Source organism: Thunnus maccoyii, chromosome 1 (assembly GCF_910596095.1).
Source record: "Thunnus maccoyii chromosome 1, fThuMac1.1, whole genome shotgun sequence".
Classification (NCBI taxonomy): domain Eukaryota; kingdom Metazoa; phylum Chordata; class Actinopteri; order Scombriformes; family Scombridae; genus Thunnus; species Thunnus maccoyii.
Genome location: NC_056533.1, coordinates 32,184,660 through 32,207,592, shown reverse-complemented (window position 1 = coordinate 32,207,592; position 22,933 = coordinate 32,184,660). Strand labels below are relative to the sequence as shown.

The 22,933-nt window shown below is 38.0% G+C and overlaps 1 protein-coding gene across 1 annotated transcript; it reads right to left on the bottom strand.

The window, feature by feature from the left end:
- Positions 1–336: 336 nt before the first annotated feature.
- On the bottom strand, positions 337–18,150 carry muc15 (mucin 15, cell surface associated). The gene is made up of 4 exons (XM_042414516.1): positions 18,097–18,150; positions 10,074–10,916; positions 7,043–7,213; positions 337–2,104 (listed from the first exon to the last, which is right to left on the bottom strand). The coding sequence occupies exons 2-4, from the start codon at positions 10,894–10,896 to the stop codon at positions 1,983–1,985; spliced, it is 1,116 nt and encodes a 371-aa protein (XP_042270450.1). The 5' UTR covers positions 10,897–10,916; positions 18,097–18,150; the 3' UTR covers positions 337–1,982.
- Positions 18,151–22,933: the final 4,783 nt, after the last annotated feature.

Sequence of the window (22,933 nt, the reverse complement as noted above, 5' to 3'; positions counted from 1 at the left end):
CTTTAGCAAGGACTTGGCGTCACTTAATTGATTTCAGCACCCTGCCAAACATTCACATCCGAAATTGGTGTGCTTAATTAAAACAGGCCCAATCTCTCCACAGAGCATGGTTTTTCTGATGAATGAAAGAAACCCTTGCTTATCCAAATATGTTGTTGACACTGAATAAATTGTATTTGTGTATGTGTTTGTTTCTGCCTGTTTAATCAATTAAAATCATTTCTGTTTGGTATTATCTTTATGTTTTCTGTGAAATCATCAGTGAATCCAAATATTGAGATACTTCTCTAATATTGAGAGACAAAGTGAAGACAACATTTTTGGGTGTTTCTTTGTTTATTAAGGCATCATCAAGTTTCATTACATTTTACAAGCATTTCTAACCAATGTAGAAGTCTCCCATTATCCGTCTGCCCTGCATTATTACTGCAGTAATCACTGCGATTCGTTAACACTGAGACACATAACTCCTATCTCTCAGTCAGACAAAACGCCCCTTGCACTGATTGATGTCTGAAATTAGAGCAAGGAAGGAATCAGACCTGCCCTGCCTGCTGTCGAACCATCCAACCACACCAAAGAAATCACACATCTCTGAGTTATTGTTGGCTGTTTGGTCCATGCAGGCACATATCAATCATAATCAGGGAGCATATTGATCGAGTGCAGGCAGTTAATGAGGAGTGAAAGGATTGAGGGAACTGAGAAGATGTATCTGAATGTATTTTTGTCACGTATTTGTTTTTTTTTCTTGTAATAAAGAAAAGGAAGCCCAAATTTATCATTAAGAAATATTGTTAGATTCCATTACAAAAACACACAATAGGAAGATCCCTGCCTATTCCCTTCTTGCCCAACAAACATGTATCCGTCACATAAGGTACACTTTTCCTGCTGAAGGTTGTGACTCAAAGTCAAAGCAAACTCAGGAGTATAACAATAAAAATATAAATTTAAAAAAAAAAAAATTTTAGCAGTAGATATGCTCTAATTTTGCTCTAGGTATGCAGCAGGTAAACGCTATATAAGTCTCTGAGGTGCACACTGTCACTACGAAAAAATCAAATCTCTGTTTGGACACCTGGAGGTCAGAAGATTTAAGCAGTATATTACGATGATATAGTTGTTGCTACTGAGTAGTCGTAAGACCAAATACACAACTCCCTTCCTGAATACCAAAACCTCAGTCTATGAATAACAAAACAGCACCCGGCCTCCCACCACCTCCCTTGCTGGTGTAGAAAAACAAACTCTCAAAGTCTTTGGTTTGACGGTTCAATTCTCCAACTCTGGCTGTGACTGTGGAATAGCTGAACGCACAGTTTAAATTTAACTTCTTATTGCCTCCCACAAGCCAACACACCAGGTTATTGTTGATATGGATAATGTTATTGTTCACAATGGCTTCTGATTTTGTTGAAAAGGCCTCAAAGGGCCAGCTGTGTAGTGTTATTTATGCTGCAGTAAAACAGTCACATTGGGTTTATTTATCCTAGCTGGTCTGCTTATATGCTAATTTCTTTGTTTTGCTTGTCTTTTAACTTTAGAAGACTTTTGACAAAAAAGGTGTTAAAAATCAAACAAAACATTATAACAAATATTCATTTTTAAACATCCTTCATTGAGTGCAAAGCATATTCTCCATTACAAAAGACTTCATTTAATTCACTTTGGCAACAAACATAAATGGCTGACAGTTAATTTTGGCTGTTGCAGTGTACTTCAGATAGATTGCCTTCAGTGATCCCTTTCATTTTAACACAATAAATCTATTCAACACAGTGCAGAATCTCACCTTAGTATAATTTGTGGTGGCTGACATCAGACCTACAAATTCTTTTGTAATTTTTCATCAACAGATGTCACATTTACACAGTCTTATATACAAAACTCCACACAACAGATGTTGTCTATCAAATGCCAGTAAGCATAATGGCAGACCTTCTTTCAAGGGAGTGCATGACTTTGGTCTTGGAGTCTTTTCAGTTTCTGTGGCGCCCTGGAAAGTTGTTCATTTGGATGTTGTCTCCTTGGAGTCCTGGGTTGTAATAGGCTGAACCACCAAAGTTCAAGTCCAAAGGCTCGTTGTTGTCTAATCTGAGAACTGGAAATCAGACCAGAGAATGTTAATTTTTTGATACTACTACACTTAAATTTTAAAAGCCTCATTATATAAAATTGTCATACACAGAAAAGTAACCCATATTTCCCCCTTTTAATGCTGATATACATGGGAAGTTTAAAGGGAACATACATGATTTTCTGTCGTTTCTATACTGTTATAATGTCTATGTTAAACATAGTCAAAGTTCCAAGACATGAGATGAACATGAAGTCAAAAGCCCAGGCTTCTGTTTGCAATGTTACCTCTACATGCCCACATTTGTGACAAGTCGTCTTTCTCTATTGATGGAAAAAAAAAATCATCCTAAAACTTTCACCACTGTCATAATCCAACAGTTACTGTTGATGTACTTGTAATCCTACAAATACCATGGTCAAACACAGACAATGTAAAACAAAGCATCTATATGTTCTGGATCAAAAAACAGTATAGATGCAGAGCTGTGATTGGTTCACTCTGAGAGCAGATTGATTTTCAATCATGCAGATTACAACCACCTGATGAATGTGTTTCTGTCTATATATTGCTGGCACTGCTTTGCGATGACTATTTGACAATGCCTGATGAATATCTCTGTGTGCAGTGTACAGATCTTTAATCTAACCAACAATAGACAATGTAACACCATGTTGACATATTCACAGTTGTAGTACAGCAGTTTTTACCATAAAAATTCTTTTAGAATCAAAGAGCAAGGGTCCGCTTCTTGAGCTTCCATTTGAAACCAACATTCAAAGAAATCCATCGTACAATGCTCTCTCTTAAGATTCAAAATTCCCTCATTGCTACATCGCATTATACAAATATAAAGCAGTAAAATTTGGGGGTTTTGGCTCCTCGACACTGCAGCAACAATCACAATAAAATAATAGAAATAGCAGTAAAAATAGTACTAAAAAATACAATACAATAAAAATATAAATAATATAAATGATGTTTGCATGTTTTGTGTGTGTTTGTTCTGGGCGTGTGTGTCTGTGTGTGTGTGTCACAGACAGAAAGGCAACAGGCCGTTAGTGTCTATTATTCATAAGCCTGGTTCCTTGGTGGAAAAAAGTGTCCCGGAGCCTGCTGGTCCAGGCCTTGAGGCTGTGGTACCACTTGCCAGACAGTAGCAGTTGAAACAATCCATGGTTGGGGTGGTGGGGGTCTTTGATAATCCTTCGGGCTTTACTGACACACTATCCATTGTAAATGTCCTGAATGAAGGAAAGCTCACATCCACTGAAGCTCTGGGCTGTCCACACGACCCTCTGCGGCGCTTTGCGGTTGAGAGCAGTGCGGTTCCAATACCAGGCAGTGATGCATCCCGTCAGGACGCTCTTTGTTGTGCCTTTGTAGAAGGCTCATAGGATCTCAGGCCCCATGCCAAATTTTTTCAGCCGCCTGAGGTGAAAGAGTCATTGCTGTGCCTTTTTCACCACATGGCCGGTGTGCTCATCCCAGGTGTGGTCCTCGGTGATGTGAATGCCAAGGAGCTTGAAGCTGGAGACTCTCTGTGCAGCCTGTCTCCTCTCCTTCTGTAGTCCATGATCAGCTCCTTGGTCTTATTGATGTTGAGTGAGAGGTTGTTCTCCTGGCACCACTGTGTCAGGTTGTTCTCTCTCCTGCAGGCCATTCCATTGTTGTCGGTAATCAGACCTATCACTGTTGTGTTGTCAGCAAACCGACAACAAGTTAGAGCTGTTCATGGCCGCGCAGTTGTGGGGGTACAGGTAGTAAAGGTGGGGGCTCAGGACACAGCCCTGGGGGGCTTCTGTGTTGAGGAGCAGAAGTGCTGGAGCCCATCCTCACCACCTGGCGTCGACACGACAAGAAACCCAGGATCCAGCCACACAGGCTGGGGTTGAGTCCTAGGGTCCCTAAGTTTGGTGTTTAGTCCAGAGAGGACTATGGTGTTGAATGCTGAACTATAATCTACGAACAGCATCATCACATGAGAATTCCTCTTCTCCAGGTGGGTGAAGGTGGTGTGGAGTGTTGGCATCGTCCGTCGATCTGTTTTGTCTGTAAGCCAATCGGTAAGGGTCCTGGGTGGGTGGTAACATGCTACAGATTAGGTCTTTAACATGTTTCTCAAAGCATTTGCTCACTATGGGAGTGAGGGAAACAGGACGCCATGAAAAAGCATGTCACCTTGCTTTTTTTCGCTACCAGAACAATGGTGGATGACTTGAAGCAGGAGGGGACCACACAAGGAAAGGGAGAGGTTGAATATGTCCATGAACACACCAGCCAGCTGCGCTCCACACACTCTGATCACCCAGCCTGGGATACCCTCTGGCCCAGTCACTTTGTGGATGTTGACACGCCTGAACAACTTGTCCACCTCAGCAATGACCAGAGCATTGGTCATGTTGGCGGGAGGTTGGTGTTAACAACTTCAAAACGGGCATAAAATCTATTCAGCTCATCCAGGAGGGAGGCAGCTCTCTGTGAATGAACTATCATTATTTCTGTTGAATCAGTATTGTCCTCTCCTCATGAATGCAACAAGTTCTCACCAGATCTCTGGAGCTTTTTAAAAGTAATTTTGCAAAATATAGGAAATCACTACACCTGACTGAAGTAAGAGTAAACAAGGCAGATTGAGGTTGAATGGGCACACCAAAGAAGTAAATTACACTTAACCACAAAATAACAACTTCAGCACACAGATAGGGTGGAGAAACGGTGGAGCTGAATCTGCAGGGTAAATTTCCCAAGAAGAAAAAAACACAATTCCCAACAGATTCTTTGATAGGCTGATGTTATGATACCTTAAAAAATAGAAATAAAAAAACAGGGTTTGATTTTACTGTAAATTTGGGGCTATATTGTATAATAGAATTGATGACTTGTATGTATATGGTAGGTTTTGTAGATGGCATTTGGTAATTACTGATGTTTGAAATCCAACTGAAATCACAATTTCTCATCTCCTTGTCGAGTCAGAAATAATGTAAGTAAATAATATGGTCTGGTATGGTACACACATGGTATGCGTGTTTATCAGAAATGCTCCATTAGTCTTCAAGCCTCTGAGTGGGTGTGCTGGTTTTCATGTTTGATTGACAGCTAAGTCATCAGGGGCACAGCGATAAATGCAAATAAACTTACACTTACATGTAGCTTACGAGCCTCTTGGTACTGAAGAATAAGGACCGCAGCATTTGGTATTTAAACTGACATATCTTGATATTTGCATTTTGATATTTAAGCTGTTTAATGCGCTATAGCTGATTAGCGATGCAGCTCTGTATACTGGTGCAGAAAAAAATATGTAAATTAATTTCATTTAAACATTAAGAGGAAGGTTAATTATGCGGGTCGTAAGGGAACTGTGGCAACAAAGAACCACCTTTCTCTTGGTTCCTGGTAAGAATGAGACAAATTACAAAGTGTCATAGTACATGACCCTGTTTTGCATGGTAAGGTTACCTTACTAGAGGGTGATGGAGTAATGTGCTTCTGTGTGTGTGTGTGTGTGTGTAGAGATACAAAGAAAAAGAGACACAGAGCAACCAAGGGCTTAAAGGGACAGTTCCATATATTGGGAATATGCTTATTACTGAAAGTTAGATGAAAAGATCTATAATAATCTCATGTCTGTACGGTAAATATGAAGCTAAAACTAGCAGCCAGTTAGCTTAGCTTAGCACAAAGACTGGAAACAGGGTAAAACAGCCACAGCCATGAAAACAAGTCTTGTAGGAGGTGCAGGGGTGCAGCAATACTCTCAACCCCAACCCAAATAAAAAAAGGAAACACATCATTATAATACTAGACGTCCATGTTGTTACACATACAGCATCAGCAAAAAAGCAACAATCACACCATACACCAAATAATACAACACAGGTCACTGCTGTTGGTTGAAAACTGCATTTACAGCAAAATACTATTGGACATATCACATAATATTACAGGCAACCACATGGGAAGCTTGAACTGCTCACAATAATTTAAGAAAAAAAAAAGAAAAAAGATATTGCAGGTGACAGGGACATGGAGAGGTGAGGTGTGCAACATATGTGTAAAGGTCACGTGTAATGACAGCTGCTCTGGTGCTGTTGGAAAACCTCACTGTTACAACACAATGTGAGGAACTGCAATTCTTCTTTCCCATTTGTTTCATTGACATGCAGCACACTGATAGGAAAACGGCCAATGAAGGGTGTGTCTTCATCCATTAATGGCTAATTGTGGGAGTGGAAGTAACACTTGTGCACGTGCATCTAGTTCCACTATGAATGAGATTTATAAAATAGAGCCATGCGTACACACGGCTTTAAAAATCTAATAAAAAGAAGGCGTATGCATAATTCTGGCTTTGTGTGTGCAAACAGTTTTAGTCATGAATCTACACAGTCTTATGTATCTTGCCCCTGGAGTCTTCACTGGTTGCCTGGTCAATTTTACGCTTCAGTTTGTGTATGGATTAAACAAACAAATTATGTTAATCAATGAGCTTTAAAGGTGCTGGTAAGTGGATTTTATTACATTTGACCAGAGCCAGACTAGCTGTTCCCCCCTGTTTCCACTTTTTTTGCTAAGCTAAACTAACCAGCTGCTTGTGATCATTCATATTCAGCGTAGACATGAGAATGGTATCGATCTTGTCATCTAACACTCAACAAGAAAGTGAATAAGAGAGCAAGCATGCATGTGTGAATCAGTGAGTGATTATATTTGGCATCATATTTGGCACAGTATTATTTTAGCTTTACTTTTTGAGTTGATAATCTTCCACCCACATACCAGATTTTTATTTATTCATAGACTTTGTCAGATCAAGTTGCAACTCCAGCTAAATCATGACTAAGCATTCACAGATAACATCATTACAAATGACCTACGGTGGTATTTTTCTTTAGAATAGATATAAATTCAAGCATGTACTTTGTAAGCTGAGTGTTTAAGTGGGAGCCAACGTACCTGGATCTGAAGGGAACTCCTCAACCAGTTTCCTGTGCGAGAAACCCTTCTGGTGTTTCTTTTTCAGGATGATGTAGGCCACCAGTCCCACAAAGACCACAGCCACTGCTACTCCCAGCACAGCCCCCCAAGCTCCGTGCCTTTTACTCTTTTGGGAATCTGATGCCAAACCTTTATTGGAGCAATGAGGGGACAAGGGGGTGGGAGAGAGTAATAAATAATTTTTCAGGAACAAAATTATTTATATCAACTCCCATCTTTCAGGGACAATTATCAGATAATTATGTCTAAAATGGGTTTTTGAAATTGTGTTTCCAGTGGCAGCACTCTGTATAGATACACAACCCATTTAGTCAGCTGTGCAGATTCGTCTAATTTACGTTGCGATAATTAATGCAATTAACATGCCAAAATCATGATAATTTCTTGAATGCATTTGAATATTTTAAAGCAGCAGACTGCGCTCATCATCTAAATAAGGTGAAATGTGACTGAACATACAGTAGTTTCCATACTGTTAACTGCGTGCATGAGGATTTGAACGACATGATTGAAAAAACTCTCCATGGATCTCACATGGATCATTCGTGAGTCTTATTAAAGGACATACAGTTAAAAATACAAGTGACACATTAAGCATTTATTCACGAACAATTCTAACAATCAAACTTTAAACCATAGAAAGTTCATACTTTACAAAGTCTAATTGTTGAAATTACTCAAAGACATTTTCATTCTTTTCTCTGTTTGTGTTTTGAGGCAACGGCAGAGAAAAAGGCTATTTCTGTGACAGAAGTGACAGAATTGTCATCAGTACCCTTTGACATAGAAACACTACATTTGTATTTTATCCAGAATCACACATAAATAATTCAGTGGCTCTGTTTGGCTCAATTTACCCACTGCTAGGATCTAATCTCTAATTTACCCCTAACCTGGGGCAAATTGAACCAAAAACACATGTATTTCGTTTCTTGTTTTTGTTTTAGCTTTAACTGCATTATTTTCATTTGAAATGATTTGAGAGTAAATATAATAAAATATGCGTGAAAATATTTGTTCTAATTTTGTTTTGTTTGTGCCTGCATAGAAAACATTTTAAGTAAAAATTGGAAGGACATGATTGATTGGTCCTCTGACCCCACTGTCCCTTATGTGAATTTTCAAACAAAGCTTTTGAAATGTGGCCAACAAATATGTATTACAGTTGAAGTCAAGTCATATTAATGTTTTCTTTTTTTTGTCTGGCAAATTTAACAAAGACTCAACAGAAAATTCTAATATACCCCTTGCAGGTGTTGAAGTGTTTTTGGCTAGTCATGGCTCTATGGATGACAATGTCGGTCGATGTGATCGATACACCACTTTGCTCCAGACTGAAATATCTCAGCAACTATTGGATGGATTGGTATTAAATTGAGTACATATGTTCATGTTCCCCTGAGGATGAATCCCAATGACTGCGGTGATACCCTTAATGTTCACATATCATAGTTTTAACTCATCCAGTGATATATCTCAACATCTACTGAATGGATTGATACAAAATTTTGAACATTCATGTCCTCCAGAGGATGACTCCTAGTGATGAGGCTTTAAATTTTCATCTGGCACCATCATCAGGTCAAAATAATAATGTGTTTAATGCTTTAGTTTATGTTGTAATAACTGCAAAGGTATTGACATTCCCATCAACCCCAGTTATACTTCATGTTTAGTGCCAATTAGCAAATGTTAGCATGCTACAGGCAGGCAAATGAGGTAGATGGAGAGGGCAGAAAAAGCAAGTGCTAAACATGCAACAGTTATATATATGCTCTTGAGCAATGTGTTACATTCAAACTAAGTTGCTTTTTAGCAAATATTACCATATTAACATGCTAAACTAAGATTGTGAACATAGTAAATATCATACATGCTAAACAATAACATGTTAGTATTGTCATTGTGAGCATGTTAGCATTAGAACAAAATAAAATCTGTGCCTAAGTACACTCTAACAGAGCTGCTAGCATGACTGTACACTGATCAAACATGATTGCAATTTATAAAAAAACTGTATGTTGCCTCAGTCAAGGAAGGTCAAGCATCTGTGTGAGTGCATGTTTTTAATATTGATGGCAGTAAAAGTAAAGTTGCCTTCCAGGCTCATATTTATAAACTCTATGTTTATCTCTGTATTTTTGAAAAGTTTTTGTGCACACGCTGTGCCTGTCACGGTAACTGTGGAGCCGTCTGTGCTGCCCACAGTTTCATAACTGTTTTCCCTCTGTTTATTGCCATCATCTATAAGTGTTATGTCCTTCTGTCACATCTGTCCATGTGATATGAGTTTTATTTTAATCCCACCTCCTCACCCACTCTCTAATGGCAGTTTCTAGATAGATAGATAGATAGATAGATAGATAGATAGATAGATAGATAGATAGATAGATAGATAGAGGCATTTTGCAGTCATATCTCCTTGATCTTGCAGTCGACACCAAAGACTAGTCTCATGCCCCTGCAGAGAGAGCACAAGTATCTTTGACCTCGGTCCCTGACCACCTTTTTCAGGTTTTTCCCCACTAAAACAGGGTTTCATTGTCCTGCTGAGAAGGTGGTTGTAATAGACCCCTTCACTCATAGCAGCAACATCAATAGCACCTGAAACCCTAACTCTCAACCTTTTCCATTGAAAGAAGGGGCGTTTGTCCTCTGCCAGTGGGAAAATAGATGCAGGCAAATGTGGGTCAGGGAAAGGGCGGAAAAAGCAATGTGCTAAACAAGCTCCAGTGATATGTGCTCTTGGGTAAGGAGTGTAGTGTTACTTTTAAGTTTCTAAAGGTGTTTTGTTGCCTTATTGCTTTCTGTTATCCATCAAACCTCAACACAAGTCAGTCTGAAGGGCTCAGAATATCACAGAAATGCTATTTTTTCCCCTCGTATTTGTCTGTAAAGTTATGTCATGCTGCTAGGAAGACACACAAACCCATTTTCTGGACACGGAAATGTGCACCAGATATTCTGACATCTGAAACTGCAGCAGTACCTCTTTCTGAGTTGCTCCCCGAGGCTGCATTTTTGTCTGTCAGGTTGGCCTTCTCAGGTGTGTTCGGAGCAGCAGCAGTCGGAGTCTCGGGGATAATTTCTGTGGTCTCAGAAGGGAACACGGTTGTAGATGAAGAGTTGGTGGCTGTCTTGTTTATATCAGGTGCTGCTGTGGATGTAACATTCATTGTTGTGTTGGTTAAACGTGTATCTTCTTCAGATTTTGTCGTGACTTCTTGTGTAACGTTTCTCTCCGGAGCCATGGTTGTCGTCTGTAAATCAGTGCGATTGGAAGCATCTGGAAAGCTGGTGGAGTTTTGTGCAATCAGATGAGTGGTGGCGTTTTGAGGAGTTGCTGTTGAGTTATGAAATTCCTCTTCGGTCTCTGTCATGTTAGTTTGGCTTGAGTTTGTGGAATCTGTACTCGCAGTGGTATTAGTCAATTCAGGTTGTTTGGTTGTAACATTTGGGAATGTGGGAGGCTCGGTGGTCATGACAACACCCAGATCATCGGATGTTTTATTTGCACTCTTCTCTTGACTGGTTTCATTCTCCTCTCTTTCGTTATATATTACCATGGAGCCGGATGCTATCCCACTGCTGTAATCATTAGTTGACTCCATATCAGTAACAGCTCCCTGATCATTTTCTCTTTCCTCTTCAGCTGCAGTGATTTGACCTCCGGCAAGATTTTTGGCAAGATCACGGAGCCAACTTTTATCAATTGTACGCCCCGGAGAGTCGGTTGAATCTTGGAGCGCTGCCAGGTGAAAGGCCTGAACAAGCAGAAGGAGACTTGCTGTGATTTTTAAATGCAGCCCCATTTCTCCCCTTTGGTTTCGCTCTGAAACACAAGAAAGAACATAAAGTGTTATTTCATTTCTTCAAATAAATACAATTCATTGCTGTTTTAAAGTGCCAAAAGTTGAGCAGGGTCAGATTCACATTTGAACAATCTGATGGTACCCTAGATGTGTATGTTTATCAACAATGATGATATCATATTCCCAACAAATCAAAAATAACAAAAATATGTTGATTATGTTTGTGTAACAAAGAATTTTGTATGATGTAATTAATGAATAACAGTGAAACACATCTCATTACATTGAACTCATTGTTGAGCCTGTCAGGTTCATTTTTGGGTTTGGAAACAGCTGTTGACAAAACAATCTCCAGTCAAGGTCCACTTACTTTGTCTGGAACTCTTGACTGCCTTTTTCAGCAGATGAAGTTTGCTAAGTTGTCATGGAACATTTTTTTTTTTTCTGATCAGTTTTAGGACATACATGTTGTTATAAACGTTTAAAGAGGAAATATCATATATTTATATTCTGGGGCTCTACTGGAATATCTTTGCATGATTTACAGTTCAAAAAACTTCTTAATTATCTTATACTGGCCCTTTATGCAGCCCCTCAGTTCAGCCTCTGTCTGTCTGAAACAGGCCGTTTTAGCTCCTGTCTCTTTAAGGCTCCCCTCCCGATGAGCCCGGTCATCAAGAGAGGCTGCCCCTCGGGAGACTTCCACCGGCTCTGGAGGCCACGTAAACAAACAGTAGTAGAAGGATTTCATTTCTTTTTCTCGTTTCCCACGGAACAACCTTAGCAACAAAGGCTATGAAATTGAGGGCCATTTGTGTGCAGGCACGAACAATCTGATGCCGTCACATGGTAGAAGTAGAGGTAACATTGCAAACAGAGCGCTCAAAGGAGGCTGAAGTCCTGGGTTTTGACCTTCAGAGGGCATTTTTACATACGTTCACCTCAAGTTTTGGACCTCTGACTGTGTTTAAACTTCTTGTCAATGATTGATCATAATTTCTGTTATGATTTGGCTCTATATGAATAAAAATACATTTAAACAAATAAAATAAGAATAACAGAAAAGCATGATATGTCCCCTTTAACTTAAATGTTTAAAGCTCAAGTTGGTCAAAAGCTCCAGCATAAGCAAGTAAGTGGACATTGAGTGGAGTGGAAACTTCTGTTTCCAAGGTCAAGAATGAACTGTCAAGCTCACCTTTTTAGGCCAACGTGAATGACAAAAAGTCCTAAAAGTGCTCTCAATAAAGTCACGTTTTGAGCATTCACAGTTCCATGGCAAATGAACAAACTTCATCTGTTATTGAAGACCATGTGATATGGTTGAGAGCTCCGCAATATACAATACATTTATATCAGAAATTATTCTTATAATATCATGTTATTATTATTGTGATATTGACTTCAACTATATCCCCCGTTCTACATTATGTAACTGTGGTATAAAATCATTTAAAATAAGCAGCTAGTCATCTATTCAGAAACTGGGAACAAAACTAAAGAGCTTTATTTGTCAAGCTTGTTAGATGTAAATAATATTTCAACATTGCATATAAGACACGGTTGACTGCTTTTATCACAATGCATCCACTGTGAGTGTTTGTGTGGGTGTCCATGGTATTGGTTTCACTATATAATTACTGTATATGGAATATAATAATTACAAGTCTTTGCCTTGTAATTTTCAATCAAACTGTAAAGAGATTCAAGCGTGCATATAAATGTATCACAAATTCAAATGAAAACTAAACAGCTGAATAATTATCTTCTCTTTTTTCTTTCATTGAACGAAGAGTCTGCTCATCACCCACTCAGGAGAAAGATCATCAGGAAGGAGCCGCAGGTGTAAACCTTGTGTCCCTCACAGCCTTCAAACTCTCCCCGACCACACACAAAGACTCAGCGTGCATGAAGACATCCCTGTCTGTTCCCATTTCCCAGGAGCGCAAAGTCACCTGCTTTAACAGCGCAGGTCAGCTGCACTGACACAAGTCATAATGAAAATCCTTGAGCAACTAATCCTGTGCAACCGCAGTCTTTCACAGAATGTTCACTTGATGGTGTGGTGAACGTGGGCCACAACATCATGAACACAACATCCCCGGCTGCTATATTAGGAGCCTGTTGGTAAATCTCAACGCTGTCATCCCTGAATTGTTACACAGCGAGTTAGCACAGTTCAACACAATCTGCAGTGAGTTTGGTGACTTTTTGACAACATGAGTTTACACAGGTGGCCTGTGAGCTATATGTCCTCAGCTTCAGTCCAATACACAAATGACTGCAGCTCCAGTTATTCCCTACAGGGCTCTCTCACTGCGAGTGAATGTTGCTTTGCTCTGAACTGAATCTTGTTGTGATCAGTGCAAGAGGTTCTATAGTGTGCAATGTTGCTGCCTGCAGCAACGGAGGTGTGAACATGCAAATCTGGGATTATTACATTTCTGGTTTTACCTGTTGAAACACATTACTGCATATTAACAACTTAGAAGTGGAATCACTGATTGAAAATAAACTGAAAATAACATATTTTCTAATAAACCTGTTGACACCAGTGAATGGTGTCAGTGCTTCTCCATGCAATCAAAAAGTAATAACACTTTATGATAAGGGTGTATAAATAATCATGAATTAATGCATAACTTCATGCATGAAAAATCATTACTTCGTTCATCTAATACTTCATGAACTATCAGGGATATTCAATAATTAACAGTATCTCATGCATGCCTTAATGCAAGAACGATACGTTAATTAATGCAACGACTTCAACAATTTCAGTCATTACAATTCCTGAGTTATTAAAGGATAGGTTCACTTTTTTCAAGTCTGTCTTAAAACAAAAGTCAGGGGTCCTTATTAACACTGACACGTTTTCCTTCTGTTATCATTCTTCCTTTTCATACCAACCATTAAAAGATCCCTTCTTCATACTTCAGTATGCAGTTAAACTGACGGGCTAGAAAACCAATCAGTCACTATAGGGCAAATGTATTCAAAGTGTTGTAATCATGATTAACTAAGCATTACTTTTTCATGACTTCATAATGTCTGTGGCTCTTCAAATAAAGCGGTGACCCGGTCCTTCTTTAATACTAATAAATACCATATGATTAATGGTAGCATAATTGTGAAAACACATTAACCATTTGTTCCTTATGCATCAGTCATCTGTATGACCTCTCAAATACCTTCTGTTTATTTAGACATCATGTGTTTGGAAAAATTACAAATGCAAATTAAATTATAAAGATCAGTTATTTAGCTGAGAAAAGGTGAAAACATTTTAATATTTTATGTATTTTATTGCCTTAAAGCTCACAACCTGATTAAGATAACTCATTCATAATATTTACAAACTTGATTGATAATTCAAAGCCATTACCTTATCATGTCACATTTGTAAGAATGCAATCAAATTTCTGGTAAAGACAGACAGAATACATACTGCATACACTACTGTGTGACTGGTCCGTTTTTTTATCCCGTCCATTTAACTGCAGACTTGACGACATGAACATCATTAATGACTCAAAAAAATCATGACTGAAATTCCTTAGTTGTCACATTAATTAACGCATTGTTCCTGCATAAGGGCATGCATGAGATACTGTTAATTTTTGTACATTCCTGATGCATGAGGTATTACATGAATCATCAATCAATCAATCAACATTTATTTATATCACGCCATTCATACAATGGAAGTAATTCAAAGTGCCTCACATAAAAACATAGATTAATACACTAAGATACAGGGATAAGCTAAGAATAAAGAGAAAAAAATGTTAAAAAGCAATGAAAAAGTTCATTCATGCATCATTTCACAATAATCCATGTACCCTAAAATGTTACCCAAAACATTTATATCCACAGTTTTTCATATACAAATCGCTACTCTCCACTCGCAAAAGATGAAACCATCATTCATGAATAAATATAGCAGTGGAAGTATGTTTGCGGAAGCGTGCACTGTATTGGTTGTCAATGACTAATGAGCCAGAAATGTTTGTCTGTGGTTCGTTTTTCAACAAGCTTGTTTATCGTCCACACATTACATCAGCCATGTTTCTGTATTTTCTTTGCTCTGTGTGAAATCAGTGGAAAAACCAGTGGGTTGTTGATGGTGCAGCCCGCTGGGTGAACCCAGGATCAATCACACTGTTCAAGTTTGATGGTGATACAACAAGGGGGGCATCGTTGAAGAAAACAGCTCACCAACACAAGGGGAAGGGGTGAGCAATTTAGAGGTAGTGTAATAACGCTAATAGCAGCTGTGAAAATAATAGTAACAGGAGTAAACTAACCGGTTCGCTTGCACCTACAGATTAATATTCTCAGTTGTGAACCTGCTTGAAAATCTTGATTTTAGCATCTTTATTGCTCTCAAATCAAAGGTTGATGTTCTGACTTAGCTGCTAATGGCTGCTAAATGTAAAAAAGAATTTACCTGCCAAGTTGTCACCAGACAAAATAGAGTTGCCGAGTGTTTTCAATGAAGACAAACATTCAGAATTCTGTTGCATGCACAACTAATTGTGAGCAGAAGCTAAAGATTACACTTTGAAGAAATTTGACAATACATTTAATCAGTTCAGTTTCAGATTCTGTGTCAATTTTGGATAAATTTGGCAGTTATGGTGCTGTGTTTTACTCCCAGTTTCAACTCAGAAGTGTCCTGAATTTACAGTACTACAGTTCAACAGCTGGGGCTTATGGGTATTGTAGTATTATAGCCATATAGAAAAAAAACACGATTTCTCAGAAACAAAGTTGAAATAATTAAAACTGATGGCTGAGGATATCAGTGAATGAAAACTTAAAAATTAGACATTTAAAAGTATGTCCAGGACCAGCAGCTTCTCCTACTTTGCAAATCTACAAGCTACAAATATTTTTCCCTTTTTAATTCTCCTCTTTCCTTAGTCTGTTTTTTTTAATATTCTCTGACTGATCTCTTGCTTTTTATGTCACGTTTGTTACATTTAAATAAATAAATAAGAAGAAGAAAAAAGTTGCATATATCTCTCATTTATTTACATTTTTATTACAATTTCTGTAAAAGTGTCTCTACTCTCTACTATCAGTACAGTGACTTTGCACTTAGTTCCATGTAGGATTATAAAATTAAGTACTGCTTGCTAATTTATTGCTTGGAACAAGTTAATTTTTAAATAAAAGTTGTTTTTATTTTTATTTTTTTGCTAGCAGAGCATACTGAAGCGTGAATCCCAAAGTACAATCTGTGGAGGATAGAAGTCTAATTAGGCTGCTGTGAATCAGTTGTAATTGAGTTCATGTACAACCAAAACAAGCAGCTCTGTAGAGGCACTGCTTTGTTTTGTAAACGTCAGCACAACTTAAACTTGTCTCAAAAAATGTTTCAGGTGATGTTTATTGATTTATATCTGCAAGGACAAATGTTACCACTATTGTCTGTTGGTATGGCATGTGTAGGCTTTTTAATTTCAAACCAGAGTTTCCTGTTTTGCATTCAAAGAACATCCTGTTCAGAGTCAGAAATATCCTCACATCCGCCATCAAAGTGGGCATAGTGGAACAACTCTTTCCACCTGTTCTTAAAAACTGCAGCAGTGAACTACCGGCCCTGCTGAGAGACTATTTGGCCGTCAGCGTCTCATCAACGGGAGATGTTTGCCTCTGACCCTTCGCACTCAGAGAGCCGCCTGTTGGAAAGAGTCCCCACTCTGCTGGTGTTGTCAGAGCCTGTATCAGTTATCACCTCAACAGCCCTGTCAGCCGTGACTTTGCAGAGAGTCTCATATAAACACACACACACACACATAGACTCAAAAAACACTCACACACATCCTGTAAACGCTCTTGGAACTCCTTCAATCCACTTGCAATTACTGACACTAATTACCTGACATTTAGCCTGTGAATCAGTCAATTCATTTAAAGTTCACCTCATCTTATAACAATATAATTTATGTCATACAACCTCAATATCTGTGTGAGAAAATATCCCAAGCAGTGGCTGAAAATGCCAAAGTACAGCTAAGTAGAGTCACTAAAGTACAATTTTAAGGTAGTTTTACTTAGATTTTATGCTACTTAATGCTTATACTCCACTACATTTCAGGGGTAATTATTGTACTTTTTACTGAACTAAATTTATTTAACAGCTCTAAATAAATGTAGGTTTTTCATATACAACATTTACAAATTTATAAAATAATGTTTCTATACATTAAACTACCCAACACTATGAAGTAGTTAAAATTAGAGCTTAATACCTATACTGCACTACATTTCAGGGGTAATTTGTGTACTTTGTACTCCACTACATTAATTTAACAGCTATAGTTATAAGTTACAGATTAGGTTTTTACATACACACCATTTATAAAATGTGATGTATTTCTATAAATTAAAATACACAACAGTATATGAAGCACTTAAAATAAGCTCCACCTCAACCGACTACAACATCTAAGTACCACTTGCATCAATAATAATGAGCCAGTTATATAATTGTATGACACTGACAGGGGCCATTTTTTTTATAATGATTGCTTTTACTTTTGATACTCTAAATGCATATTGTTACAAAATACTTTCACCTAAAGAAAAAGAAAGTAATGGAGTGCCTTTACATTGCTATTTTTACTCAAGTAAATTTCTAACTGCTTCTTCTAACCCCAAGTACTTCACTGTGCTACAGAGCTTTAACTTTTGACTGACTCATTTGTGTATCTGTATTGTATTTATTGCCCTGTCTAGGTTATGTAAGGTCATTCAGTATGTGTGTCGCCTCTTGTTGGGATGTTTCGACACCTTGCGATGAACTCTCACATTGAAATGAAAGCATCAGTGTTTCTGATACTCTATTTTTACTCCTTCCAAAGAGCTAACTGTTCCGAAAAACTGCCAGGGAATGCCAAATTATACACATTTTACACATTTTATGTTTAACGGACTCATTTTACAGTCACCAGATATAAAACTGATCGTGAAAAAAGTATTTTACTCTAAAATCTCTCCTTAAAAAGAAGGTGTTTTTTTTTTTTTTTTAGTTTAACTTAAAAATATAACAGCGACTCAAATCTTATTAAATATATTTTACAGTCTTTTAGTATTAGTAGTTTCATAGTTTTATAGTTTTTATAGTCTCACATATTTCCTGAGAAAATGAAAGAGGACAAAGAAATAAATCCTTCCCCAGTAAGTTCTTACCTTATGCTTAGGTTATATCAGATGAGAACAGGTGCACAGGCAAAGAAATCTCTCCACTGAGCTGCCAACATGTGAGAGTGAATCAGCAGTCGGCCTGAAGAGAGAAGCAAGGAGGAGGGCCCAACAGAGAAGCATTCAGGGAACAACCTGCTCAACCTGCTCGTGCACCTGCCAGCAATAGCAACACACCCTAAACTGCTTCCAGTTGCACGCTGTGAAAAAGCCACTCAGGACAGGGATGGAAATGAGTTAATGGACAAGAGAAGAGCAAGACGGTTGTGAGGTTTGGAGAGAGTCCATTTGTAACCACACCGTTTCCCAAAATCTAAATAACTTGATTGTATTAATTTTCAGTTGCCAGATTGCCTGGTTGCCAGGTTAGATTTGTGAATTCCCCTGAGTGGGCGGAGCTTCTGGTCACAGGTCCTTTGAGACTTTTTTGTTTTTTCTCACAGAGGCATTGGAAACGGCTGCTGTCGTCATGGCAACAGAAAGGAGTCAGACGAGCTCGGGTTTCATCCACGCCTTTGTCTCTGGTCTATATCAGGCTACCGAATGACGTGTGACTTTGTGAACTCACACAGGTACTGTGCGTCAGATGAGTCAGGATTGTTGTTGCCTCATTCCTCTGTCATCTGAGTCACATCCCGGCTGAAATGATTTGAGTGGACGAGTGAGGCGGATGAAGTGGCACTCAAAGCTGATGTGCTTTGGTGAGTTTAGAACAAGGGCGGGGTGTACTTGTTTTTTTGTGAAAATTAAATCTCCTTCAACTTGTTAAGAAATCAATCCAAGTCTCAAAGGAAAGGAAATAACACGGAGCATAGCAACAGCAGAGCAGTAAACAATGTTGTTATGTTGACACAAATACACACATTAATCAAATTGCAATACACACAAAAAACACCTTTAAAAAACTTTTAAAATCCTATATTGTACCTTTTTATTCTATTAACACATACATTTCATGGGCTTCTTGTTATCATGACATACAGTACCTTTGTTTTCTGCCACCAATTAAATAACGCAGAGGATATATTGTACTTTACACACAACACAGTTGTTCCAAAGTACTTTGATGAAAAGCTGTATAATTTACAACTTTGTGGCCTGCTGTTGTTAGCCCGCTAGCAATGCTAGCAGCCATCCTGAGGGAGACATGAATGTGTGCACCTGCAGTTTATGTTTACAACCTTACCCATCATATTTACTGTCCCCTTGCTTTGGGCCACACCATTCAAGTAAATTTGGCCCAGCAAATTTTTGTGTGACTGCAGTCTAAATCTACACTAGCTGCTTTATATACAGTCTATGGGCTGTACTTGTACTTGCTGCTAACATGCTCACAATAACAATGCAAATGCTAATTACCATTCGCAGGTGACATTATGTTCGCATTTTAGTTTAGCATAATAAGGTAGTATTTGCTTATGATCAGTAAACACAAACTACAGCTGAGACTGATGGGAACGTCATTAGTTTTGCAGGTATTTGCTCAATTAACCAAAGAATTGAACACAACACACGCGCTAGATGAAAAGTCAAGGAATCACCAAAGCTGTTATAATTCATCCTGAGGCAGACATGAATGTGTGCACCAAGTTTCATGGTCATCTATCCAATAGTTGTTGAAATATTTTCTCAAAACTACAAATGTCAACTGCATGGTTGTGCTAGAGGAAAAGTCAGAGGAACAACAAAATCATTAGGATTGATTGTCAGGGGATGGTGCATGTCTGTACAAAATGTCATAGCAATTTATCCAAATGTTGAGATATTTCAGTGTGAAGCAAAGTGGTGGACCGACCATCTGGCCGACACTGTGGTCAGAGGAAAACATAAAATGAATGATGAAATAAAAAATTGTAAAATTACAATGTCATACTATTCAAATTGAGAGAACAAACTTATACACAGCTTTAGAAAAAACACCAGAGCATGTTAGGTTGGACACAGTTGAGACACACAGGCCAATAAAAGTGTTCTAAGTTGACTGAACAGGACAAACGTACAGCAGAAAACTCCTTAGTTTGTAAGTCTTTAGTTATATTGTGGTTTGACTTTCATAACCTTAAACTGTTTTACATATTATTACCTTCTAACCAAAAACATTTACATACATGCCCAGTTAGACACATGCAGTAGATATGTACTTTGTTGACACAACAATATAACAGTAATTTTAAGTAGTGCAGTGGAGATATCCTTGTTTGGAGGTCAGCTGTTGATGCAGCCATAAATAAGCTTTTACAGTGGCTTACTGTCCCGAGCACACAGACTTCCTCACAGACAGCCTGTCACTGGTACCTCACATGGCTTGCCAGTGTTTGAAGATAATGGGATCATGTATTCTCATCGGGGACATGAATAAGAGAAGTGTCTAAATTTCAAACGGAGAATAGACACGCTTTAAATTTCTGTGCAAAACAAAAGTGTAAAAAATGCCATGAAAAAGTAAAAAAGTGGGGTACTTAGAAACCTGATAAATGCATTATGAAGAGGTTCTTAACAGCTACATGGCACATTTATGAATGCTGATTCAAGTTTTATGTTCACACTGATGTGTGAAAGCTATTTTTGTCTCTATATCTGGCTGCCACACTGTACATTAAGATCCAGGAACTTTACAGAATATGTAAAGCTGAACGAGCAGTAGTTTGAGGTCATTATCAGGATGTAGATAATGCTGGGAACACACATTAACATGCAGTACATGTTCCCTTCCTTACAATGTTCCCTCTGTAATCTTCTGTAACTGGTCCAAATAGTCAAACACAATAAATTCATTTCCTTTGAAGACCAGTTTTCCTTGACCCAAGGGGACAATATCATAGAAATACATAAAGTAGAATAAGTAAAAGACAATGACAGTACTAAGACAGAATATGAGAAACTTACATATACAGTATGTATACTTCATATATAAAAACTATTTAAGTTTGTATTTAACAGAAAAAGTACAAAGTAAAAGATAAAATCATATCTTAATGTATTATGAATTACACAGTCCCAGCACTGAGCTGCCAAATAATAGTGAAGTTAAATCCTCTATGTGTTGGATTTGAATATTTCTGACTTTAGCGACTCCTAGTGTTTTTATCAAAAAAGAAACCCTAGCAGAGAGAAGTCAAGTCAAGTCAATTTTATTTATATAGCCCAATATCACAAATCACAAATTTGCCTTTTAGGGCTTCTTCACAATCTGCACAACATACCACACCCTCAATCCAAAAAAAAAAAAAAAAAAACCTTCAAAGAGGACGTATCATGCACATTTGCAAGTCTATATTTATATCCTGGGGCTCTACTGGAATATCTTTGCATGATTTATAGTTCAAAAAACTGTTTATCTTATACTGGCCCTTTATGCAGCCCCCTAGTTCAGCCTCAGTCTGAAACAGGCTGTTTTAGCTCCTGTCTCTTCAAGGCCACCCTCCTGATGAGCCCACTCTGTTCTGATTGGTTAGCTTCCAGGAAGCTGTTCCTCGGCAGACTTCCAGTGGCTCCGGATGCTACGTCAACTGTCGGTAGTAATATTTCACTTCTTTTTCTCATTCTTTACTTGAAATGGAAACTTCTCAAGTACATCTGACCTGAAATATGTAAGTGGACAGAATAGACCAAAATAGCAACATGGCAATATGGAAAATCTCGATGACAAAATTATAGATAGATTGTAAACATAAAGCAAACCAGACTGCACCAGTATCCACTGGGATTGTGTTTTCCACATACAAAAACTTACGCCATCACAATATTACATAAAAGTTCTGCTCAAAGTGGCTTTAATATAGTCTAATAAATTAAGTAGAGATGTACATAAGTTGCACTCAGCTGAAAAAAGTAGGGGAGACCAGGGACAGTTGTAACACTTTTTGCGATTTTCCCAATAAATCAAAAACCATTTACACTGGAATGGTCCATTTGTTATATTATAAACTGCAATGTGTCAACTACTGAAACCATGTATTTAAGTGGTTTTATGAAATATGTTCAGGTTGCAAAATTGATTTAAATACAGTCACTCCACTGTTACAACTGTGCCAGTGTACAGGGACGGTTGTAACATGTCAAAAATATACATAATTAATCAATAATATATTCAACATGAAAAAGATTATTTATCATTCATGTTATTGTGACTATTCACTTCTTATTTAAAATAATGAATACCTTTTTTCACACTACATGACAAAAAAGAGGGGAAGGTATCAAATTATAATGCAAAATTATTTAATGGGTAGAACACACATCCTCAAAAAAGTTTAATGCCATATGATTTGGCCACTGTCCTGACTGATTTGCCCTGTTTTATGCCATCTGAAGCCCTCTCCAGCAAACATGTGTTTCCACTGACTGATTTGTCATCTATCTATCTATCTATCTATCTATCTATCTATCTAGTTTATGTAGGCCTTTAGGTTTTTAAAATATAAATGAAACCTGGTTCAGGGATGATTGTAACAAGGCGTTACAACTGTCCCAGTATCACCAGCCATGTTTTCACCTCATGTGAACCAGCTTGACTGACTAGTTTGACACATGTTTCTATTTTTAGCTTACAAAACAGTGATTCTAATAATACTTGTTTAGATTCCTTGACATTTGATCTCAGGACAGTATCCAAAAAATACATCTGATAGAAAAGTTAAATTTTTACCTCAAAAAAACACTTTTGCCGGTAACTTTCTCTGGGAGTTTCAAATGTGGCTCCTTTTTTGTAAGCAATAAGACAAATCTCACTGAGCGTGTGCAGAGTGAGTGTAATCACTGTAGCTTGTTTCTGATTGGAGGAATTCAAAGTGTTACAACTGTCCCATGTTACATCTGTCCCTGG